General features: G+C 42.6%; 1 protein-coding gene across 4 annotated transcripts in view; it reads right to left on the reverse strand.

Moving 5' to 3' along the window:
• LOC121034775 (phospholipid-transporting ATPase ABCA1) overlaps positions 1 to 26805 on the reverse strand; it is a 133763-nt gene that overhangs the window by 51718 nt on the left and 55240 nt on the right. For all 4 annotated transcript variants that reach the window (XM_040481868.1, XM_040481866.1, XM_040481865.1 and 1 more), the window contains exons 8-12: positions 12387 to 12479; positions 7784 to 8024; positions 5897 to 6036; positions 5448 to 5564; positions 279 to 476 (exon numbers count right to left, since the gene is read on the reverse strand). In XM_040481868.1, coding sequence (XP_040337802.1) covers positions 279 to 476; positions 5448 to 5564; positions 5897 to 6036; positions 7784 to 8024; positions 12387 to 12479 — 789 coding nt within the window. The remainder of the gene's footprint in view (positions 1 to 278; positions 477 to 5447; positions 5565 to 5896; positions 6037 to 7783; positions 8025 to 12386; positions 12480 to 26805) is intronic.

The following is a 26805-nucleotide window of genomic DNA, read 5'->3' on the forward strand; positions in this document are numbered from 1 at the left end:
GCTACAAAAGCTCCAGAAAACTTACAAGACGATGGACAAAAACACTCTTGAGGGAGATAGAATAAAGCTAGAGTTAGGTCTGTTTTGTTCACACGTTCAGTCATTCAACTTTTATTGAGTGCCTTTTGTACACCGAGCCCTGTATTAGGTTTGAGGGATACTACTGGAAATAAGACTAGACATTATTTCTCAACTTTCTTCCAATCCAAACCTCATTGGACCATCTCAGAGAAAGAAGCCAAAGACTTTTCCAAATGATCCATGGATCATATCCTCACCTCCATGAAACGAGAGATGGTCTGAATTGCCTGGTTGGTCTCATTGAAGGCTTCTCTCCAGGTGTATACAGAGCCATTGGCAGACTGGACATCCTCTGGGTGCTTGGCCAAAAATGCCAGGATGTCTTTAGCGGTCCAATCTAAGCCATCTAATTGCTGTTCCCAAAAGTGGTCATTGCTTCTGCTGCCCAACAGTGTCTGTCGTTCCAATGAGAAAATACAAGCAATAAACACCAACTAAATCTAGATACTAAGTCTTATAGGATTTACAAAACCTAACCTTTTCACATATGTTGTCTTTTTTTTTTTTTTTTCATCTTCATAGAAAACTGTAAGGTAGAAATAGTGTTCCCATGTTACAGGTGAGAATATGGAGGTTGGGGGTGGGGGGGGAGTATGATTTTAACCAAGGCTGAGTCACAATGCTAACAGGCATGGAAGTGAGACTCAGAGTCAGACGAGTCTGGATCTAGTGTCCATATGTTTCCAGCCTAGCCTAACAGATCAACTACAGTAACAACAATGATCATAGTTACTCTGTACATTTTTTATATTAGATTTATAAGCTTTACCTCACACAACTCCATGAGGAAGATCTGTCTAAAAGTTCCCATTTTTACAGATGGGAAAACAAGTTCAGAAGTTCAAGTCCCTAACCTAAGTTCACACAACTACTTTGGTAGCAAAGCCATGGTATGAAACATGGACTCTGATTCTACCAAATCTTCCCCCTGCACTATATCGTCATCTTCTTTTGAGACTCAAGCTGATGACTCTTCATAATGACCTTATCTCTAGACTGAATAAGACAAATGCACTTGTGCTGTTTAGTCTGGGGGGAGGCTGCCACTGTAGAACCAAGTAAAACTGCTGGATGCGTGGGTGGTGATGCAAAAGAGACCTGTCTTCCATTTCTCGTTCCCTAGCTGGTTGGTTTCCCATGTGGGTCAACATGGAAGAGAAAGACAAACCACTCTGGTGTTCAACCAGTAGATCCAGAGGGCTGGGGCAGAAGCCTGCACAGTGCATCCAGAAAAATGAGTCAGCTCCAAACTCAGCTCACGGAAAAGGAGAAGTGGGTACAACTACTGTCACAGCTTTGTGAGGGAAGATGAAACTCTGGATCCACTGAAATGGAATCTCTAAGGAGCCAAACACTGCTACTTTTTAAGTCACTCTTACTTTCACTAACAGTTTAAGTTTTCCCCCCATGTGGCTTCATATTTATTATTTTAATGGGAACATAACGGTTCTATGGAGTATATATACTATAATTTCATTAACTATTCCCATACTGCTAAGAATTTAGCCTATTTCTAATTTCTCACAATAACAATTATTATAGCAATAACACTTCCTCTCATACAGTGACTTTTTTCTTTAAAATTATTTCCACAGGGGGCGCCTGGGTGGCGCAGTCGGTTAAGCGTCCGACTTCAGCCAGGTCACGATCTCGCGGTCCGTGAGTTCGAGCCCCGCGTCGGGCTCTGGGCTGATGGCTCAGAGCCTAGAGCCTGGAGCCTGTTTCCGATTCTGTGTCTCCCTCTCTCTCTGCCCCTCCCCCGTTCATGCTCTGTCTCTCTCTGTCCCAAAAATAAATAAACGTTGAAAATAAATAAATAAATAAATAAATAAATAAATAAATAAATAAAATTATTTCCACAGGATACATCCCTGAGGGTGTATGGAATGGAGTGCTATCCTGCACTTTTTTTATGGTTCTTCCAGTTTTCATTCCAAATTGCTTTCCTATAGGGAATTAAAATTTATACTGTCATCAGTAAGATATGTAAGTATTTTTGTTAACATAATAGATACAGGTTTTTACCTCACAGTTCACAGGGGTATGCGTTACAAATTCTGCATGACTTTATTCGGAGACTTGAACAAGTAAGAGCAGAATAAAGACACATGGCATTTGGGGTGAGGCCTGCCCTACCCTGTGTGGCTTCTGAGCACATGGTTCAGGAGGCAAGACCAGAAAGATATGCCCAGTGAGAGCACTGATCACATGGCCATTCTAGGGTATTTGAGAGGACCCAGAGACCTAAGATCACCCTTAGGGGCGGTAGCCAGGGAGGAAGCAGGGCCTTGAGATGAAGGAGGCAAAGAGCAGCTCAGAAAGGAGAACAATTTAGTGTCAGTGCGTCTATGACTCAAAACAGAAGTGCCTGCCTCCAGATCTGGGGTCGGGGAGGGGGAGGCATGGGAGGTGATACAGTGCATGTAGACAGAGCTGGAAACAGTGGAAAGATAAGAGCTACCACAAAGTAGAATGGTGGTTGCCAGAGGCTGATTTAAAAAGTTTTTAATGGGGGCGCCTGGGTGGCTCAGTCAGTTAAGCATCTGACTTCAGCTCAGGTCATGATCTCAAGGTCCGTGAGTTCGAGCCCCGCGTCAGGCTCTGGGCTGACGGCTCAGAGCCTGGAGCCTGCTTCGGATTCTGTGTCTCCCTCTCTCTCTGCCCCTCCCCTGCTCATGCTCGGTCTCTCTCTGTCTCAAAAATAAATAAAAACATTTAAAAAAAAAGTTTTTAATGTGAGTATAATATATATTATTAGATGGAGAGTTTGGCATGGATGTTTCAGCAACTCACAGACTCCCAGTTCTGAGAAGACAAGACACTTAGAAGGAAATGGGTAGGTCAAAGGGTACAAAGTTTCAGTTATGCAATATGAGTAAGTTCTGGAGATCTGGTGCACAGCAGGATGACGGCGGTTAACAACACTGTACTGTATATGAAATGTGCTATGTGGTTACTTTGTGAGGTGAGGATACATTAATTAGCTTGATTGTGAGGATCAGTTTGCAACATCTACTATATCAAAACATACTGCAGAGCCTAAATATATATGATTTTTATTTGTCAATTATCCTTCAGTAAAGCTGAAAAAAGACAGACAAGAGCTACTCCAAAAGAAGCAGAAGCCTCAGGCACCACCTCACATACCAGACATGAGGAGGGTACAGAGGACTGAGCAGCCCAAGTTTGTGGAGTCAGACACACACTCCTTAAGAGAGAGAAGAAAGGAGATGAGGAGGCTCCTTCAACTTCCACCCACAGGCTGAGGAGTCCCTCAGTTGGCAGCTTAACCACCTCTCTGCACTCCGGGCCTCAGTACCCAGTGGTATATTGGACATACCCACCATCCACCAGCTAGAAATCTTTCCCCCTCCACAATCAAGCAGCTATCAGGCTTCACCTCCTGCTCATGCCTTGGCCACCCACTTAGATGGTCTCCACTCTGGTCTCTGCCTTCCACGTTTCCACACTTCAATCCACCTATCACATCAGATTAATGTATCTACGTCTCTCCTGCTTAAAACCTGTCCACAGTCCCTCAGAGCTTAAAGTAAAAGTTCTTGGATTTACACACAAGGTCTTCCAATTCACACGCCACGACTTTCTCCCCATCCACAGTTCCTACATTTCCTATTGTACATCCTGTGTTCTCCCAGCAGAATCCCTAACGAATGCCATGGCCATGTTTACAAGTGTTTTGTCTTCTCAGAACTGGGAGTCTGTGAGTTGCTGAAACATCCATGCCAAACTCTCCATCTAATAATATATATTATACTTATATGAAAAACTTTTAAGATCAGGGATGCCAGGCTGGCTCAGTCAGTAGAACACATGATTCTTCATCATTGGGTAGCGAGTTCAAGCTCCACACTATGCATAGAGATTACTTACAAAAATAAAATAAAATCTTAAAAAAAAAAAAAAACACGTTTAAATCAATCCATCAATCGAGTGGGGAAGCATCCATCTGCCTACAGACTAAAACTCATGGAGTCCCTTCAACAGGGCCCCTCATAATCTTCTGAGACGCAAAAGGAAAGACATCCAACAAATAAAAGTCTCGATTCAAAGGACAGGACCAGGAAGAAGAGGTGAGAGACCACATCTATGTCTATGGTGCTGTGAGTGGCTGGATCATGTAATCCCTTTTACAGGAGAGACTGGAGCCCAACAGAGATCCATCCTTGAAGAGCAGGAGTTGTTACTGTGAGTCAGCAATAATCCATAGATCCATACAAATTATTCTTTTTTTTTCTCACCCAAGTCCCTTAGTTTTTTGTTTTTGTTTTTTTAATGTTTATTTATTTTTGAGACAGAGAGAGAGCATGAATGGGGGAGGGTCAGAAGAAGGGAGACACAGAATCTGAAGCAGGCTCCAGGCTCCGAGCTCTCAGCACAGAGCCCAACGCAGGGCTCGAACTCACGGACTGTGAGGTCATGACTTGAGCTGAAGTCGGATGCTTAACCGACTGAGCCACCCAGGCGCCCCAGTCCCTTAGTTTTTAAAGGCCCCAATTTAAGAATTCTGAATATGTAACAACACTAGAGCAACAAAGATGACTCCAGCTTTCCCATCGCTGGAAGGCAGCCTGGGTATTGTCCCCCCACCCAGGGCATCAAGGGAGAGTACCTTTCAGGTACCACCTCTAAAACTCAGCTGCCCCTCTGATCAATGAGGTGTCAAGATAAGAAACCTGGTAAAATCCATTCCTGCTTCTTAATGGCAGTAGAAACAAAAAAAAGAGGCCTCCCTCACGGTGGAGATAGGAAATAGTCTAATGATTCTCTGACTCAGCCCAAGACAGGGATGATGTGATTAAGCGGCACTCAGGCTCAAACAAAGGAAACATTCTGCTCTTGCTCAGACTCCTCTGCTTTTGAATCCAATTGTCTCTAGAGTACTTATCCCTTTCAAGTGGCTCGGAAGCACTAAGTGCAATTCCCCTCCACACCTTAACCCTGTTCTGCACTCACACAACACCTTGGGAGCGAGCATCTCAGCCCAGTCTAGAGGTCAGACCAGGCTTTGCCCCCACACCTCTGTCAAGACCTACACCAAGATATAGGAAAGCTAAGTAAGATGCCATGGTTAGCTTTAGAAGAAATGAAAAACTCAAGGTCCTACAATCACCAATACCAACCCTCGCTCAGCTTCTTGGAAAACTGATTTTTGACCACCGGGCACATTGATGCTGATATGCATACGACAGTGTTATCTGTGCATCATCACCTGCAGCTTGGGCTATGCTTAATACCTCTATACTGGTTAAAAATAAGAATTCTCACCTCAGTCACCTCTAGGAAAGTGACCAGAAACTCACCTCTCTAGCATCAAGCAGGCACACAGGAACCAGAGGGATACTCACCCGAACAAGGTCCATTTCTGGGTTACTCTCCATGAAGGTCCAGATCTTAGGGCTGAGCTCTTCCCACATGCCTTCCAAATCATGAAACACAGCCAGTTCCTGAAAGGTCTTATTCACCTGGAGCCACGTAGCAAGTAGGGGCAACAGAAAAGGAGAGGCAGAACCATGAGATACGCAGCTGCCCTCTGACAAGATGCTCCATCACTATTTCCAGTCTTTCCCACACCCAAGAAGAATCTACCTGCAGCTATGATTCAAATACCCAAGGTTGGAGAGCTGGCCCTCCATAGTCAGCTCTGGCCTGGGTCACACTTGGGGTTCTCACTCTTTGGAAACCCCAGAATAGCCCCGAGTTTCCTCGATATAATCCATTTGAAGCCACCTATACCTTTTTGCCCATAAATTCTAGGAGGATTCTGGAGAGGGACTTCTGGGCCCAGGCAGCTTACCTCAGCCATCACCTGCCTTGTGGCTGGAGTGTCAGGTGTATATAGGATCTTCCCAATAAGCAGAGGCTTTAGAGCTTTCCATATGATGCGGGAAAGAGGACTGGACTCCAGATTCTTCATCAAATCATTGCAATAAGGGGCTATGAAGAAGACAAAGGCAGATATGCATATGTATGGTCATATACTTATAGGAACAAGGGCTTTGGAGCTAGCCAGACAGTCCTGGGTTCAAATCTCTGCTCCACCACTTAATAGCTATGTAACAAATAACTTCACTTGCCTGAGCCTCAGTTTGCTCCTCTGTAAAAATAAAGTTATGATGTACTTGGCAGAGATGTGGGGAGCATTAACCGTTGTTATCTGTAGAGCTCCTATGACAATACTTACAAATAATCAGAGTCTATTATAACACTGATGGTGGATAACTCACAACCGAGATGATCTAGAAACAGGTTTTCACCATGCACACACCTGCATAACTCTAGATGCATACTCTTACGCTAGCCCTTGTCAATTTGTTTTCATTGAAAACAGAGAGCTGGATTTAGATTTTAGTTTTCAAGCAAAAATAAGACATTTCCCTTTAATAGGTCCCATCACAAGTATATGTAATAAATGTAATAAAAACCTCTAACTGGAAAATCCAAAGTTATAATAGACAGCAGGGCTTGATTATCCAGAAGGATTCTTGATTTTTTTTTTTTAATTTCATTCTGAGTTCTTTTAGGTACCCAGGATCCTCTACATGCCGCAAAGAGGATGTAATTTAAAAAGAAAAAAAAAAAAGGATTTTCTCACAGTTCTATCTGCTTTGCAAATGGAAGTTCCCTTGGGTTGACTTGCAAGTGAGGGAGTGGAGCGGATGGCATTTCAGAAAAATTGCCTATAATGCCATCCCATTAGGCTTGCAAAGCAACTGGCGATGTCTAGAGTGCTTTGCTCCAGAGAAGAATAAAAAGTTCTTGTGTTACAGTAATGCACAAAAAGCTGCCTCGCTCAGTGTCTGAAAGAAACACCTGTGGCTGGAAGTGGAGAAAAGCTCACTTGCATCATGTTTTCAAGGAAAAGGATGTCACTGCCTAAAACTGTAACACTGGTTCCATGCTGCCACCAGGCACAGAACACACATCATCACAAAACCGCCCAAGTGCGAGAAAGGGATATGGAGTTACAAGGTTCTTTAACACCACCGTGCAGCTAAGAAGCAAAAACAAAGAGCAGACCAAATGCCTGAGGTTGATGGTACACACACACACCACCATTAACAGCTTTTTCAGAGGCCATGTGGTCTACCAGAAAAAAGCACGGGGCCAGGCAGATCTGGGCTTAACATGGGCTCTTGTGGATTAGCTATGGTGTGGCTTTGACTGAGTCACTTAACCTCTCTGAGCCTATAAAACGTGGGGTTACACAATGTTCCTTGCAGGGTTACTGTAAGGGTTAAATGAGATAATTTCAATAGAATGCCCAGTACATAGGAAAGATTTCCTAAATGTTAGCTCTTATGGCTGTTATTCTGTTATTTTAAAGTTTTTATTACAAAGCATGCCTGTGAAAGGGAGGGGAAAGAAAAAGAAGACCCTTGATTTCTCTGGGAACTCCCTTCCTCCATCCCCCAGGAAACTGGGGAGGTTGGCTTTCAATCTCTCATGCATTTGATAAACACACTATGTACCTGAGATGTGCCAGGCCCCATTCAAAGAAGTGAGGACAGTCAACTGATAAGGAAAAGACTCCTCTAGGAGCTCCGTCTGGTGGGCAAACAGACTCCTAAACATCCAGCACTGGGTCAGAGGATAAGGGTAAGCACGAGGAAGGAGGGACACAGGATTGAATCTAAACTAAGTGGGGGCTGGGGCCAGGACTGCCATCTGCACAGACACTCACTTGTAGAATTGTCATAAAAGGTGCCAGCATCTTCCTCAGTGCCGTTGCCTCCAAAGAGGGCTTTGTAGTTGTTGTCCTCGTACCAGTTGAGGGACTTGATCTTCAAGCCCCCACCCTCTGGATGGCCACACACAATGCGGGACACAGCCTGGTAGATCTGGGTGGAGGAGCTGGAGCTGTTCACACTGGTCAGGAACATCACCTCCTGCCGCATGTCACTCCAGCTGCTCATGCTGAACAGCTGGTGCCAGGGATGGGGGAGGCAAGTGGGAGGGAAAAGGGCATAGCAAGGGTTGGGGGAACAGAGAGAAAGAAACATCTTATTTTCTTGACCTCTCCAAAGCCACATCTCAGAACATCTCAGTCCTGACCTCTTAGTCTTGTGATAGGATTGCCAGAATCTTGCAACTCCACCGGTGGTCCAGGGACCAGCAGCAAAGTTATCTGAGAGGTTGTCTGAAATGCACATCTAGATCCATCTGACTACAATTCAAATCTGCATTTTCACAAGATGCCCAGGTGACTGGTATGCAAATTAAAGATAGAGAAGCACAAGCTAGAAGTCAGTGAAACCCCTGGTGATGGGCTTTATTTCCTCTGGATTATCTTCTGGTTTATAGAAGAGAATACTTATCCTGAATAGCCCTGTGTTTAAATACATCCATCAGGAACTGCTCACGCCCTCCAGCACAGACTCATTTCTAAAACACCTTAAACTTCCCTGTGGAAAGAGAGGAGGCCTCTGCCCCTTGACAGAAAAGGTACTATGTGGCGAATCCCCCATCCTGGTCTCAGTTAAGTGTCGGGGAACACAACAAGTATAAGGTGGGAGACCCAAGGCTGAATCCCAGCTCCCTGTCTCATTAGCTTACAGCCTTAGAAAAGTCATTTCTCTGAGGGCCAAACCTCTCACCAAGATGAAGCTAAACAGAGTGTGGAAAGGAGTAAATTGCATGAAATAGAAGAGGAGGCCCTGCAAAGAAATGCCCCTGCACGGGAGGAGTCAGATGCCCCAGCAGCCAGGGACGACATCTGTTACTTACACCCCAAGCACTTTGTCTCTTATACAAATGTTCTCCAGCACCTTGTAAAGTTCTCGGCCCAATTGTTCTTATCATTAAATATTTATCAAGCACTTTGCATTTCTACACATTTCACAATAAATCCATAATAAATCTTCCTTGAAATGTCACAAGTTCTCAGCACCCAGAAGACCGAGCCATAAAGGGCAGAGGGGAGAGGCTGAGGGGCCCCACCCACAGCCTGTGGAAGGCCTAGCTTCCAATACCATGGGCCCAGTTTTGTATCACACAGAGCCTCCTGGTTCTTCTGTGGAACATGGTCCTCGATGCTGTAGATCCTGACTTTGCCTTCTGCCTCGAAAGGGAAATCAGGCACTTCTAGGAGTAGGTCAGAGGTCACAAACATTTCTCCCTCCAAAGAGGGAGCGTGTGACATATACCACAAGAACACAATTAGGTGGCCAGCTTTTCCTTACTTTATCTTTTCATAACCCGGATGAGGTCTATCAACCGGAAGACAGAGGTAGCCAGACCTCCTTTTGTTGGGAGGTGAACAGCACCGGAGATTTTTTAATGAAAGTAAAAACCACTCATATCTCTTTTCACAGGCTGCCTCACTACCACCAGTCCACCATACCCCAACAGAAAGAACAAATTTCTTCCCATATAAAACCAGCACATCTTTGGACAGAGGCACCAGAATGACTGTTATTCCAAACTGGTGGCTCTTCCGGGCACCTGTCTTGGGGAAACTCCTACTCATTCTTCTACACCTCAGCTCAGGCTCCACACTTCCTCTGTGAAGCACTCCTCCTCACAGAGAAGGGTGGCCATTCATCCTCCAGCCCACAAAAGATGGTGTTAGATAATCACCTGTGGAGTCAATCAATGGCTGTCTGATCGCTTTCTCAAGACACTGCAATGGCCCCTTTTTCCTTGACCCCTGCCTAGTCTCTTCTCAATAGAACAGGCAGAATGTCAACAGTCTCATACTCCAAGACATGTCATGTACCCTCTGCTCCAAACCCTCCACTAGCTTCTCATCTCGCTTGGCATAAATGCAGCCTTACCAGTCCTGCAAGGTGCTCACCACTCCTTCTCTGACCATAGCTCTGAGCACCTTCTCACCTGCTCATTCTGTCCTGGCCACACCATACTCCCTCCTGGGTCTTTAAATACATTCCTTAATCAGGTCCTTTCATCAACATCTTTGTTATCTGTGGCCCCTCCTGCTTGGGGTGGACAACATACGGTCACTTCTTCACATTCAAGTGTCACCTCATCAGAGAGGACTTCTCTAATGACCCCCACCTTTAAAACAACACCTCATCACCCTCTATCTTTCTGACCCTGCTTTATTTTTCTTCATTGCAGTATGCCTGCTGTCACATCATATGCTTCCTGTTTATTTCTATCTTCCACCATGCAAGCTCCATGAGAACAGGAAAGCCAGTGTGCTCACTGCTGAGACCCTGACATCGAGCAGTGTCAGGCACCTGGTAGGTAACTGGGATGCGGTTCCCTGCCCTGCCTTTCCAATCTTGTCAGACACACCTTCCCTGTCACTCAGATGTGGAGCTCATGCCCGGTCTCACTCATCCAGTTCCTAAAGTCCCCATTTCTACCCAATTGCCAGCCCTATTGTTGCAGATTTCCTTCTTTGAAGGATATCCTTTCTAGTCTAGTCCAGTTTCCATCAGAGCTCATCACACAAAAAACAGGCTATAGCAGCAAGAACGTGCAATTTGTAGTCTAACAGTCCTGAGTTCAAATCCCAGTTTTTGCCAATTAACTAACCAAGTGACTGGGCAAGTTGTCCAACTTTCCTGAGCCTCAGTGCCATCTGTAAAATGGGCACAGTAAGATCTATTTGTCATGCAGATGATACAGGGAAATTGGGTGAAACTAGGAATCAGGGGAGGTCCTCAGAAATTGTTACCTCCCTTTTCCTTTTCCTTTCAAGGGTTGTGCTTTGGTCAAAACATCCAACTTCCCTTCCAAACACTGAACAGATACACACGTGCATTTATTTACTTATTCTCTCCCATTTGTCCCAGGGAAATATCAAGTTAGACAGTAAGTAATCCATGATCACAGGGACTTGAGGGTGTTGCCACTGAGAGGCGTGGGTGGCCCTTGCTTGACCTGGACCAGGGAGCAAGCAGGGCACAAGGAGGCAGCTGATAAGAAAAATAATATATTGCTCAGGTGGAGAGTTTCTGCCTCATCAGCAATGGGAACATCACGATTTCCACTAGTTTTCTTACCCAAGACAAAAGGCAGACCTGGGATATAAGAGAAAACACTGTACCCAAGGTAAAATTTAGAGACAGCCTCCCACATCATAGTCTCTGCTCTGCTTGCTCGAAGGCCGGGAGGGAAGTAGTACAGTGTAGGTTAGTGTCTGCAACAGGACCGTAGAGAAATGGCTATGGATTTACAGGTCAGTTCCTGTTTTTCTTTCTGCCTCCTGGAAGAACACCAGGTGACCCAGATTCTCCACCCACAGAAAGGTCACCAGCATTCACAACCAAAGGAACAAATGGCAGGCTGGAAAGGACTTCTCCTGAAAGTGACCCAAAATGCAAGGCTCTTCAGTCAGACACCCATGAGCAGAATTCAAAGAAAAAAGAAAACTGAACTAAAAGCAATATGCCAAACTGTCGACACATGTTTGATCTCTGTTTTTCCAAACATCCTGCATTCTCCACAATGAACATACAATACTTTTATTCTCAGGAAACTAAATTTTGGTACTCAAAAAAAATTTAACAAATACCAAAAAACGATTTAGAGAAGCAACTCAAAATAAGGCTGGACCAAGTTTGAGAAGGTTATTCCTGTCTGATGTCCTGGACATTCAGGCCTGATTGCTTCTGACCGCCACCCCTCAGCTCAGCTCCTTACACACTGGGCTCCCGCTCCTCCTCTCCAAGTCTAATCTGAAAGAAGGTTGGGTGTCACTAAGGTGAAGCACACACCGGCTGGCAGGCAGAGGGAAGGGTAAGTGATTTTACAAGTACCTACAGGCCTCCTGATCTTGTGAATAGAAGATTGGTCTAACACATTGGTCAGGCAATATGTGGACCCGAAAGGCAAACTCAACTTAATGTTCGTCAAGGAAGGACATTCCCAAAGGTGAATCTAGAGGCCAGGTGTTTACAGGGAAAGGTCTGAATGAGGGGTACATAGTTCATAAAATGACTGGCCTCACTATTAGAAAAGAAATACGGAGAAACGTTTGGTAAGACAAATGCAGCGCATGGATAATGACGGGAATAATCCTCTTTACCAAGGAGTCATTAACTAGGGGCAGAGAATAACAATGAGAGAAAGTTCTAGACCAGGTATCGGGACTTTAGCCACAAACTAATTAGGTCTGAAACATCTCTGCATCTTGGTTTCTTCATCTCTGAAGTAAGGAGCTCAAACCAGTTAATTTTTAAGATCACCGATGCTTCTAAAATTGTTTTTATGTTTCACATGATACTCAAATCAAAAGGACCCTCTATGCCAAACTCGGGGTGGAAAAGAGCCATAGTGGATGGTCTGCCTCCTGGTGTTAGAAAGACACAACTTACCTCTTGGGCCAGAGTCCCAAGACTATCCAGCAAAGTTTTTGTGGCCTTAGTCAGTTCCTTGCTCAGGACAGGAGATGTATAGTTTAGTTCTGTCTGCAATGAGAAAAAATACTTTGTTTCTAGGTTCAAATGTAAACCTGAAATGTCTATTGAAAATAAAGTTAATTAAAACCATTCACCATCTTGAGTTTAAAACACAAGAAACCTGCTCCTAACCAAAGTAAAGACACTAAAATTATTCTAACTGCAGGTTTGCAAGTTATTTCAGATAAGAATTACTAATGCTTTGATGAATGCTTTTAAGTAGTGTAGAAATATGTATTTAAAACTAGTTGATATGCAATCGATAAAAATATCTCATGCTGGGGATGTGTGTGTGTGTATGTGTGTCTGTCCAATTCAACTTTGACCATAAATTCCCAAATCTGCAAGATGAACAACAGAAGAATGACTTCAAGAAATAAGTTTGTAATGGCTCACAAGAAAGGAAGAAACTGAAGTTGAAAGCTGGCAAAAGCATGGAAAGGAGAAATTCTCCCATTCTGCTCAAGTCGGCACTATTTGTAACACTGCAAATTTAATACAGAATGCTTATTTTTATGCCTACTTTTAGCCAGATCTCTGTATTTACTCCTGTGTATATTTCATTGCTGTTATAGCCCACCTAGCTTCACAACGAATGTAAGAAAATAATTAATTGGGCCCAAGGAAAAGGTAAGTTAGGGCAGCAAGCCTAAGCTAAAGAAGAAAGAACAGTGATGCACAGACTCCGAGGCCAAAATTCCAATAGCTGAGGAGCCTAAAATTTAGGTTCTGGGTTTTTAGGCTTCCAAAAAGAAAAGGATATAGGGCCAGTTTCATCATTTTTATTTGTTAAATAGAAAAACAAAAGTCTCCAGGGAAAATCCATCTTTCCTTGGTGCTTCTATAGGCACCATTTTCTTTAATATCAGACACCTCCTTTAGTCTAGAGGAGGCTGGGCTTTTTTGCTATTTGTCTTCTGTAGGGGCATGTTGTGAAATCATAACGCACACTGCAAGGAAAATAGCCTGAAGTAGATGGAGTTCATCATGATCTCAGAAACAGCAGCCTGGGGAAGGGTTTCCTCTAAAAAGAACTCTAAATACAGGGGTGCGTGGGTGGCTCAGTCGGTTAAGCATCCGACTTTGGCTCAGGTCATGATCTCACGGTCCTTGAGTTTGAGTCCCACATCAGGCTTTGTGCTGACATTTCAGACCCTGGAGACTGCTTCGGATTCTGTGTCTCCCTCTCTCTCTGCCCCTCCCCTGCTCATGCTCTGTCTCTCTCTGCCTCAAAAGTAAATTAAAACGTTTAAAAAAGATTAAAAAAAAAAAAAGAACTCCAAATACAGAAGATTAAGTTCATATAATCATGACGATCATCATGTCCAAGCATAATCCTGAATGTGTGTTTCTGATAAAATCTGTCTAAGGGTTCTAAGAAAGAATTTGTCCAGCCCGACTCACGAGCTCCCCTAGAACGGCTTGGTCACCAGGGTCCGCTTTCCCCGACTCCCAGTCCTCGGATGGGCCCTTCACCACTATACTCAAGTAGGTCTCCTTGACGCAACTCACAGATTACGTTAACAATTGGTCCTTCCATTAAGTAATTATGAGCAAAAACAAGTAGGACACTTTTGTTTTTTTTTTAACTTCCTTACTTCAGGTTCACATCATAACTAAAGGTTATCACCTTAAAAGTCGACCCGACAGAACCTACAGTAAGGAAAACTTTTACAAACCAAGAGATCTTAACTGGAAGGCGGAAAAGGTGAAGTGTTTTTGTGCTTACCATGAGGGCCACAAGATAAGGCATGATCAGGACTGTGTAGCAGAAAAATGCCAAGTTAATTTAATGTACATTTTCAAAACTTAAAATTTGGTAGTTAACCCATTTCTTTTATAAAGTCTGAATGGAAATAAGATTCTGAGGACTCTTGTCACTCTGCCCCTTCTTCTCTGGTTATGGGGACCTGGGGTGGCTACTGAACCCCGGGCAAATGACTCCAATTCCCCATGCCCCATTTCCGCAACTGTGCAGTGCAGTTCATGATGTGCACGTATCTCAGCACTGTCAAGGACACTGAATTACAGGCCATGTGCAGAGCGTCTTACGCAGTGCCTGGCACATAGCACGTCCTCACAATTCTCAGAAATTTCACCCCTTTCTCTTCCCTTCCTTAAAAGTTTACTACCAAAACTGAAGGGTTTTCCAGTTCCAGAAAAGGCATACATCCTCCCTTCCGCTTCCTGGCTAGCTCTCCAAGAACTGTTTCTCCAGTTGAGAGGCCCACCCTCTGCTAAGCAGAGAGCTACCATTGTCCTCTCAAAGCACATCAGCCACACCCAATGTAGGATTACTAACGTTAATACTCTTCAGTGCAAGGCTAAGACCTAATTCCTGAAGGCTTGAGATGAAATGCTTCTTTCTTCCCTACAATCCCTTTTTCTCAGTGTTTGCAAAACTGAAACAAAAGATGTTAAGTAGATGAAACGTATACTATATTAAGTAATGTTCAGTGAATGAAATATAAATATTCTATTTACATCACACATATACACAAACACACACACACACACACACACACACACACACACATAAAATTGCCCCAAAGCTGACATTTAAATTGAAAAATCTAAAGGAAAAGTTCATAACCTATGTTTAGGTATATGTGTATATCTATACCTACATATATATATACACACATATAGGCACACACACATTTATCTTAATGCACATGTATGTGTACCTTCTATATATAGTGATACTGATTTTACCTTTACAGCAAAGGTATAGTATTTTTTCCTAACTGGATCTATTTAAGCAAAAGAAGTGAATCTACAAAAAGGAAATATGGCATTACATGGTACCAATGGAACTTGACAGAATTGTGAATGACCAGGTTTCGCTGATACAGTGTGGTCTTAGGCGGCTTGTTAAACATGCAGTCTCCCAGCCCTCTGCGACCTACTGATTCAGATGCTAGACATGTGCGCCAGGAAGCCTCAGGACTTTTTTTACACATAGAAGTTTGAGAACCACTACGCCAATGGCCCCTGGACAATGTTCACGCCTTTTTTTAACAGCATGCTTTGCACAAAGGTGGTTGTTTGTGCATTCCACGTCTGGTCAACACGATGCTATCTGCTTTGGATGGTGAAGCCAGTCAGTTCACCTGGACTTGAATGGGATCAGAAACGGCGCCAAATGCAGAGGAGGCCAGAACACCACACCAAGCGAGTGGCTGGGCAGTCACTAAGTGCAAAAGACCAGGTATCTAAAACCTCAGCTAAAACACTGGCTTGTTGTCACTGGTAGCAGTCATCTTTCCCCTGAAGGGTACAGATCAATTGGCAGTTCATGTTGTTTTCAGACTAGGTCTTCCTCACCTGAATGAACATAAACTTGCATAGGTAACAAGTTTTCCATCAGGTTTTTCAACTTAAAGGTCTTACCTTTGGGGCAGGCTTATTCTTCTTGTTTTAAAAGCTACACAATTCAGCAAAAATCCATGCGTATTTCACCCACGAGCAACACAGTGGACCACAGACCTAAATCTAAGGACTTCATCACATTTACCGTGGATATCAGACCTTTACATATTCAGATACAAATGCAATACTGCATCTTACTATGTGGCTGCTGTCAGTGGTCTGAGCTCTGGTTGGTTTAAACTGTTCCCAGGTTTTGGTCTCTAGGAGAAGCATTGGCTGAATCCATCCGCAAGTAATAGGACAATCAACGTCGTTATTAGGATCTCTTTTTACACTAATTGTTGAGATTAAATGCTCAGTGTTCATGAACGTAAGTATTGGCAACCTATTGCCCATACAAATAAATTCCCACTTTCGAAGATGTATTGGTAGAGTTGTACACAAGTGTGGGTTAACATTACAGGGTTTAAAAAAAAAAAGAACACACATATACCATTCAAATTCAGCATCGTTTAAAGCTCAGATCATCCAGGTATTTTGCTCAGGACTCATTTTTACTTTTCTGTGTTTGGAAAAGTAAATACAGGGTACAGACTGATGAGAATCTGTGAACTTAATAATACAAATTCATGGAGAAAGGATGGGCTAATCAATTAGTGTCGCTGGAACTAGTCATTCATGTAAGAAAAGTTAATATTTTGTATCTCACACCTCTATATAAAATTAAGTTCTTGGTAAATTACAGAGCTAAAAGTAAAAAAAGAAAAGTTACAAATACATAGCAGAAAATGTACTTATGAACTTGGGGTGGGAAGGCCTTCTCAAAATATAAAAAGTCCAAACCAAGGTGGCAAAAATGACTCCAACTTTTAAAAGCAGAAAGTAGGCACCAACAGATACCATAAACAATGTGAAAAATCTAAGCCATAGACAAATGGATTTTTTGAAGTTTAGGTATAGGGGCGTCTGGGTGGCTCAGTCAGTTAAGCGTCCGACTCCAGCTCAGGTCATGCTCTCGTGGTCCGTGGGTTCTGTGCTGATGGCTCAGAACCTGGAGCCTGCTTCGGATTCTGTGTCTCCCTCTCTCTCTGCCCCTCCCCCACTCTCACTCTGTATCTCAAAAATAAACATTTAAAAAAATTTTTTAATAAAATTTACATATAAAAAGGGAATACCATGCAACATCTAAGATGAATCAGATGCCACATGTATCAATACTGATAAATCCCAAGAACAATGCTGAGTGAAAAAGACAAGCCGCAGATCAATATGCACATTTATACAACGTGAACACTACAAACCAATACCATATAATGTTATTAGCAGAATGCAAAAACATATACATGGTACCAAGCATAAAAACATGGAACTCCAGGATCGTGATTACCTCTGAGGAAAGAGATGGGGACACACATGTGGCATCGAGGATACCTGTCACGTTTTCTTTCTTGAAAAGAATCTGAAGCAAGCAAGGCAAACGATGGATGATGAAACAGGGGCGTTCTTTATACTATTCTCTGTGCCTTTTTGTGAGTTTTAACTGTTTCATACTTTTCTTTTTAATTAAATGAGACATAAAAAAGGGAGAAGGAGGAAAGGATGGGGCGTGGGCAGGAGTTAAAGAAGCATAAAGAGTGTAAACTGGCTTGACTACCTATCAAGCTGTGAAAGATGTCTAAATTCCCTAAATAAAATTAACCCCAGGAAACATGCCCTAAAACCCAGCCACAAAATGAAGCCTGAGAACCATGTGCCTGTACCTACGCTTAACTGTCGTCTCCTATTAATACTTGACAAAGGCAGGCAAAGCTTGCCAACTGGTATTTCCAAACACTTCCAGTAAACAATTTACAGTTTTGAATTCCTACTATTATTTTCCTAAACAAAAATATTCCCTTGGCTATGAACTCCTGTAGGTCCCCCACTGACCACAGGAAGCAAGTGAAAAAGACAGTAAGAGCAAAGATAAAACCTTGAGCCAGGGACTATATGACCTGTGTGAAGCTAACCAGAATTCATGTATTATGAGATATTTTTAGATCATAACTAAATACTGTAATATCATTACAGGAAGAACAGACAAGTGTGTATTGTATTACTTGAAGGCTCCCACCCATTTCTGCAAAATGTGTTAATCGCAACAGTGCAACATTGCCTAAAAGCATGACATTATGGAATGCTGGCCCAAGAATGACAAAGGCCATTGTGCCCCCGTCTTTTCTGGGCCTAACAGACAATTTCATTACAGTCTTTCATCCTACTAGCTTAACTAAATTGTAAAAGACTGGAAATTAAAAAGGCAGTAACCTAGCAAAGTCAATTTGACTTTAATTTCTGAGCTGGTGTTTTATTTCAACTCAGCATCCAACATAGTTCCTGGCACAGAATAAGCTGGCACCCAGGAAATGTCTATGGAAGAAAAGCCAAAAGCAAGAGAAAAGCCCAAGAGATGGTCTGGTAGGAGTCCTGCCTCAAAGGGCATTTAAATTCATCTCATCAAGTCACCCACCCTCCGGAACATTTGGGTGGGTTCCCTTGCTCTAAGGATGAGGCCCATCGGCCTAATATAGCTCCTCAAAGTTTACCTCAGTTCATCTGTGGTCACCTCCACAATCTCATCTTACTATTCCTTCTCCCATCAAGCTTCCCATAGCTCCATCTGCTCCACTATAAACTACTCAGTGATGTGCAGTTCCCCTAAATACCACCTTCTTCATACACAAACCATGTCTTCTGTCTGGAACTTCTTCTCCCTGTTCTTTACCTGGCTAACTTTTATTCTTTAGGTCCCAACTTAACAGAGGCTTCTTTCCTAATCCTCAAAGACTGGGTTAGGAGGGCCCCATTGAGGCCTGCGTACTGGGAGTCAGTTGACTCGCTTATCCTTGCAAATGGTGAGGGCTCAGATTAAGGCATGTCATTGCATACCCTGCCTTTTGAACGTAGATGAAACTGCTACCATCACTGAACAAGGTGAGGTCTGGGTTCTGTCCAGCCTGGTCATGCAGATCTGGGCAGCTTGCCAATACTTTATCAGTCACCTCAGAAGAGTCATGATCTGGTTTCCTTTCCTCAGAAGGTAGGAAAGTTGCAGGGTTCAGCATCTGCAGTTTTAAGAGTGACCAGTGAATTCTTGAGGAGGAGCCCCTGGTATTGGGCTGGCCGATTTGGAAAGGCATGAGAGTTTCTTCTCATGCACGGATTCCACACTGAACCAGTCTGTGGCCAGCCAAAACCTGCTGGCAAGGGACCCTCAAGGATGCCCAGTGGTACATCGACCTCCTCACCTGGAATCTGAGAACAGTAATCCCCCCACAAAACTACCATACAACTGTCTATCAACTCTCTTCCTCCCCCAGGATGAGCCCAAACCTGGCTCTGCAGACATTGGCCGCGAAGGGTGACAATTCCTGGGCTTCTGTGGCCCTCCTTTTTGAGGATGCATGTGCTGGATTCCTGGCCTGTCCCATTCACTGCCCAGCAGCAGGGAAACAAAGAAAGCTGTACCTTGCTCACCACCGTGTCCCTGGCCCAGTGCATGGCACAGATTGGGGCTCAATATTTGCTGAATGAATTAATTTAAGTGTTTGCTTATGGATGATCACTATACTAAATAAAGACTGGGAGAGAATATTATCAGTGCATTAGAAGTCACAACCAAATAGAAACAGAAGACAGAACATCTGTGAAATTAAGTCTAATTGAAAACTCTTTTCAGTTTATAAAAATCTTATCCTCATCCCCCAATTTTTCAGGGACTCTACTACCAAATAATGTGGGTGTATATGTATTTGAATAAGATTTTCAATACAATGCACAATTTTATTTTCCCCCTGCAAATGCATGTTACTTTGGGTTCCTTAGGACATTTCAAACCTCTCTTAAATTCCCTCAAAGTAGGCTAAAAGTCTCTACTTCACTTTGCCCATATTCAGAAAATCCGACTCAGGGCTAGGACAATATGTTTTAGTTCAAATTGAAAATAAGTAAGCCAGATACCAGGCACAAAGACCACACTGCCCAGAAGATATCCTATCTCTTTCCAATGATTTACATGACAATGAAGTTTTCCTTTGAGGAATATTTTAATATTTCTTGTCAAAGTAGGGAACTATAAAACTCCTGTCTGAGGGAGGAACTAATCTTTTAAAAACAATTCAACAATTTAAATATTAAGTTTTAAATGTGATGTGTTTAATGCATTAAATACTTTTTTGCGGTTTCTTAACAGTTAAATACATCTACTACCACAGAATTTAGGACCAAATAAAATCTAAACCTTTATTTAAGAAATAGAGTATATTATGCTAAGTGAAATAAGTCAGTCAGAAAAAGACAAATATCAGATGATTTTACTCATATGTGGAATTTAAGAAACAGAACAGATGAACATAGGGGAAAGGAAGGAAAAATAAGATGAAAACAGAGAGGGAGACAAACAGTAAGAGACTTTTATTTTAAAAAATAAATAAAAAAAAAAAAAAAAAAAACAGAGCCCGACACGGGGCTCGAACCCACAAGCTGTGAGATCATGACCTGAGCCAAAGTTGGACGCTAACCAAGTGAGCCACCCAGGCGCCCAGACAATAAGAGACTTTTAAATACAGAGAACAAACCAAGCGTTGCTGGTGGGGTTTTGAGTGGGGGATGGGTTAAATGGGTGATGGGCATTAAGGAGGCACTTGTTGCGATGAGTACTGGGTGTTACAGGAAGTGATGAATAACTAAATTCTAGTCCTGAATCATTATTATATGTTAACTTGGATTTAAATTTTAAAGAAATTAATAAAAAAAAAAAAAGGAATCTAAGGTCCAAAGGCGGGGGGCAGGGGTGGGGGGAGTGGGAGGAAGAGTGGCACTCTTCAAGGAAATAATAGTATAACTGAGGCAAAAATGTCTGTACAGATAGAGTTGAATAGTCCTATTAACACTCTGCTATATTCACCAATTTAGCTCTAGTTGTGTGTTCCCCTTTACCTATAGGAATTAAGTAAACACAGTCTTGAGAGTCAATCCTTGAGGTAGGTCATTTACCAAATGTAAGGATTGCAGCTGATTGCCAGATGAAAGCATGTACTGAAAACAGGTGTACCATCTGTTTGATGGGCAGTACCATCAAACAAGGCCAAACAAAATCTGATACCTCCCACAAGCGTCTGAGTTTTATGCAGGAGAAGAAAAGCAGCTGTTTTCTCCTGCAAAAAAAACCTCACACAAATGCTTTAAGGGCTGGATGTGATAAGTTCAAGTATGCAGCCCCAAAAAGGAATGAGCCAAGCCCCATCTATATTCTAAGCCTTTGTCTAAGGATCAAGAAGACGCTAAACAAAGAGCTTTCAAGACAAGAATGACTTCGTTCACCCCTTCTCCATCTGTTCCTTCAATCTATACACAGCCCAGCTGTGAGATCACTGGTCTTCTAGGGACCTCAGGGCACCACTCACTTTACCTCCTTTGTCCCATGAACTGAGTTCTGCCTTTGCAAGAATATGCTGCATGCATCAGAAGACATGTGAACAGAACTCTTTGTTCTACAGAAACAGAACTTTCCCTTCCAGGGTAAAGGTATCATCAGAGGTCAAGACGATCTAACTACATGGTTGTGCAATACCCAAGTTGCTACGAAGATGGAGAGAAGTCCGTATGCTTTTCCTTCCTAACTCAAGAATCAGACACCATTTTCACATCACCAAGACAATGGCGAGCCAAGACCAGAAGGCAAGCCTATCTAACCCCACATTCTTTCCACCATGGCTTACAGTGTCCCATGCTGGCAAAGATTGTTGTTAGGGAGCTTCTGGGGGTTCGTTAGTGAAGCTGGAATGAGAGGATAGCCCTCACTCTACAGACCTAGGACCTGTGAAGTATTCCTCAAATTCCCAGTGTCAGCCTAAAAGTTGGTTCCCAGTGCCCACTAGAATAAAAGCTCCACGTGCGTTTGTCTGCCGTGCTCATGGCTGAAGCTTTGGTGCCTTACAACAGTCTTTTAAGTTACATCTTGTTCAGAGACATTCTACTTCACAAAGTCACTGCTGTCTTTGGTTTGTGCATTAAAAACTCTAATGGGTAGTGTTTATTATGCTTTAGAGTCTCTCTCAGAATATGGGCAAGAAAGTGTACAGAGCTGACGAGGGGTTAATAAAAAGCCAAGAGCACTGAGGAAGCACTTCAAAGACATAATGAAATATACCTTTCAGTTAAAAGACATCTGTGGCAGGATGAGTGCCCTCCCCAAAGCAGTCCACATCCTAGTCCCAGGCACCTGAATATGTTAGATCACATGGTAAATTATACTTTACAGATATAATTAAAGTTATAGAGGCTAAAACAGGGAGATTATCCTATATCATCTAGATGAGTCCAATCTAATCACGTGAACCCATAAAGTGAGAGAACTTTCTCTGGCTAGAAGCAGAGAGATGTGGCAGAGAAAAATACAGAAATTTAAAGCATGAGGGGGTCTTAACCCACTGTGGCTGGAACAGGGGCCACATGAAAATCATGGGAAGGAATGATGGCAGCCTCTAGGACCAAAGACCCACCTCTAGCTGACATCCAGCCAGGAAACAGAGACCTCAGTCCTACAACTGCAAGGAACTGAATTCAGCTAATAACCTGAATGAGCTCAGAAGCAGAGGCATCCTCAGAGCCTCGAAAAAGGAATACAGCTCTGTAAACCCTTTGATTTCAATCTTGTGCAACAATAAGGAGTAGGCCCAGGTGAACCACACTGTACCCAGACTTCTGGCCTACAGGATTATGAACTAATAAATTCATTTTGTTTTAAGCTGCTAGGTGTGTGGCTATTTGTTACATCAATAAAAGAACAAATGCAATCAGCAAGGACTTGACAAGAGAAGCAAATCCCTCTGGCCAAAATTTGCTGATCCACTAATATGGCTCCTTCTTGCAGTCCAAAACAGATTGGAAGTTACTGGAAGACAGCATACAGAAGCCCTCATATAGATTTCTCCTGTCTGGGTAAGGTAGGTGCTGCTTCAGGAAGGACCCACAAGGAAGGCAAGGGGAAGTTCACCTGCCCAGCCAACTATAACAGCCAAATCCACCTTGCTGAGCAGTGAGACAAAAGAAGTCACTGCTGGGTGCCTGGGTGGCTCAGTTGGTAAAGCATCTGACTTCAGCTCAGGTCATGATCTTGCAGTTCATGAGTTTGAGCCCCATGTCGGGCTCTCTGCTGAAAGCGTGGAGCCTGGAGCCTACTTCGAGTTCCGTGTCTCCCTCTCTGCCCCTCCCCTACTCTCTCTCTCTCTCTCAAAAATAAATAAACATTAAAAAATTAAAAAAAAAAAAAAAAAAAAAGTCACTGCTAGATGGCTACAATCCCCTGCTAGCGGTTATCTCAATGGTACAAGTACTATGAACACAAGTCTCCCTCCATAAATGCATGTATCCTGGACATATATTTCATGTATTGACCTAACCTTGTACTCATCAGAAGCCATCTTTGTGAGGATCTCAGCAGAGTCTAGCTCCCAAAACATACCTGACATATAAAATGAACTCAACATAGTTCAATAAATGAACAGGTTTTTAAATTAAAAGAATGCCTAATGGAAACCACTATTAATCCCAGAGAACTTTAAGGATGCAATAGAATTCTGACATCCAGTATTCATTTTCATTCAAGGTATAAATAATTGAGGTATGCTCCTGAATAAGAATCTAGAAGGTAAGAAGCCTTGACAATATCTAGGCAAAGAATAAAAATTTTCACTGAAATGTTCTTCAGAGCTACTTTGCTTGGTTAGGATGGATACCTAACACAGAAGAAAATTTCTATCTCACCAGCAATTGCCTTCAGCATGAAAACAGTTCTAGTGATGATTAACTTCTATTTACTGAACAACTAATGCATGCCAGACCCCTTGTCATGTTCTTCATATGCACGACCAATAATCACAACAAAGGGTAAACTAGATTATCTGTATGTAAAAGAAGAGGAAACTGAGGCTTACTGACACTAAATTTATCGAAGGTCACCCAACTGGTAAAACTGCTAAGTCCGAGTTTGAACCTAGATGCAGCTGACCTCAAGCCCATGCCCCCAGCCACTCTGCCATACCTCCCCCATGTTGTCTAAACACTATTGTCCAAAGGTCATCAGGAGACAGAGGAGGCCCAGGAGAAAGAATATCTTGGCTGAAGAACAGGGACACATCCATACCACCACCAACAACAACAAAAAACAAAAAAACAACAAAAAACAAAAATAAGAGGAGAAATGCTTCTAAACAGGTCTTCCCTGAAAATCTGCTTTGGGTACAGAAACACAAATTGACAGCACAGTTTCTCTCCCCCCAACGCTGGTCCTGGCATCTGGTTGCTTCTCCTGTTGTGTTTCTTGGTGTGATCAACTGCCCATGAGCAATGATGTCGCAGGTCACATTCATCTACCATCAAAGTGGCTGAAATGTTAACCAAATGGCAGGAGTAAAAGTCTGCTTAATGTAAATGCAGTATCAATTCCAGTGCTCCAATTAAGGCCCTGTTTAACTCAAGAAATGAGAGTCACATTTCAAAATGTTTAGAAGTCATTTTATCCCAAAGGTATCCTCCAAAATCACCTTTCCACAGAACAATTTTGACCACTCACTATGATTCAAGAACCTCATTTTCTGACTTTATGAAGACAGAGTTTTCAGCAACAGCAGACAGGCAGAAGCAGAACCGGAAATACTCCCTGGGCATAAGAAATGTGCAAAAAAGCATATGGCAGTGACCTTAATACCCAGTCATAAATCAAGAAGGCACAACTATACCAGGATCGGCTGCAACATAGCTGACAGTGTTGATGGCACATGTCCATGTACCCTATCATGCCAACCCTCCCAACCAGGGAGGGATTTTCGGTTGAAACCTAAGTTGGTGATTGTCAGATCACGAAGGCTGTGCTGTCATTCTACTTGGAGTCCAATTCAGACACTGTGTGAGTGGAAGGATTTTCTGGGTTGTGCACACAGTAAGTGTTTAATGATTAAACAGAAACGAATGATGAATGGGCACCAATATAAGTTACTAGGACTTCTAAAAGCACCCATATTTCCAAAATGTGCATCATTTCTGGCTGAGTGAACATTTCTGCCTTGTACTGAAATAAGGCAAAACAGCCAAAAATATACAAGGAAATGGTCTACCATTTATAACCATCTTTCTGGCACAATGCAACAAGTGCCAACAGGCTACGTGTCTGCACAAATGAGCTAATGTAGCCACGGAGACCAGTCATCTGGGACTGCAAACATCCACATTCAGAAATACAGATCTTATTTGAAATTATACTATAGAAACATTAACCAATAGAATACCAGACTATTGAACAAAGCAACTCAGTATTTTTTTCTAACTGAAACAGAAAATACTACTACTGGAATAAAACAAAAACATATCTTAGGGCATCTGGGTGGCTCGGTCGGTTAAACATCCGACTTTAGCTCAGGTCATGATCTCACAGTTCGTGAGTTCAAGCCCCACATCGGGCTCTATGCTGACAGCTTAGAGCTGCTTGACTGCTTCAAATTCTATGTCTTCCTCTCTCTCTGCTCCTCCCCTGCTCACGCTCTATCTCTCCTTCAAAAATAAATAAAAACATTAAAAAAAAATGTTTTACAAACAAAAACAGATCTTAAGCATTAGGCCTATGCCCTTCATACCAACTGGTTCACCATCAACCTTGCCACAAAAAAAAAAAAACAAAACCTAAAACTCACCTATTTTTCTTACTACCTACTCAGGCAGAAGCTACAGCATCATAGAGTCAAGGAGGATACAAGAACTTTATTTTTTTTTTAATTTATAATAAAAATTTTTAAGTTTATTTATTGAGACAAAGAGAACAAGCAGGTGAGGGGCAAAGAGAGAAGAAGAAAGAGAGAATCCCGAGCAGGCCTGGCACCATCAGCACAGAGCCCCACGTAGGGCTCAAACTCACAAACTGTGAGATCATGACCTGAGCCAAAACCAAGAGTCAGGTGCTTAACTGACTAAGCCACCCAGGTGTCCCAACAAGGCTGCAAGAACTTCTTGATAGTCGGTCTAGCATGTAAACCTCAGGAGAGGTTTCTAAATGTCACTTTCTAGGGTACAATCCAGGCACAAAGTCTAGAAACCATTCTTAGAAGCCTCAGGAGAATGGATCTCCCTATAAAGAAATCATGCTTGCACAAAGTCCCAGAGGATTCTCATTTCTTGCTTTTATAATGAGGAACATCTCTTTTCAGGCACATACTTCTTCCAAGGCTCTTTCCCTCGTATTAAGAGATTCTACTGACAACTCAGAGTGCTATCTGGTGAGTAGGAAATCAGAACACTGGATGCTAAATGATGTTGTTGGAGAGGCAGGTCACAAGAGCTCTCAAAAAAACAAAGAAATCTACCAGTTCTAGAGCTATACACAACCCTCTGATGGCCAAAATGCTCAGGTTCGTCTGTATTCTTTGATTAAGAATGAACATGTATACTCTCAGACTGCTTCTCTGAACTATTGCTTCCTAGGCTGATCAGACTTTGTTGCAATTTCCTTTTTCTGTATGTGTAATTCCGTCATTGGTTAATCTAATGATTACGGGTACTCCCATCCAATTCTAAGGTTTTCCCACTGTGACAGCTCAGTGTCTCCTTGTTGATATGCTTTTTAAGAATGGATGTCCATCTTCCCAAAGATTTCTGAGATTTTTTTGTTTTTAATCTGGAGAACTCTTTCTTCAAATGAACTCTTATAATCTCAAATTACAATATAAAAAAACCCACAACATAAAAAATAGGTTTTCTCTGATTGAAACAGGCACAAGGGGACCTTAGGTTTAGACTCAGAGCCATACCCAACTCATTCTTCCCCCTTTTACCTTTTGGGAAAAAGCCCAGAAGTTTGAAAGAACAGAATACGAATGAGCTAAATTATCTCTCAAATTCCCAGCCAGGCTTATGTTTCCACAAAAACAAAGTT

The sequence above is a fragment of the Herpailurus yagouaroundi genome, unplaced genomic scaffold (genome assembly GCF_014898765.1).
Source record: "Herpailurus yagouaroundi ecotype Mexico unplaced genomic scaffold, PumYag 160, whole genome shotgun sequence".
NCBI lineage: Eukaryota > Metazoa > Chordata > Mammalia > Carnivora > Felidae > Herpailurus > Herpailurus yagouaroundi.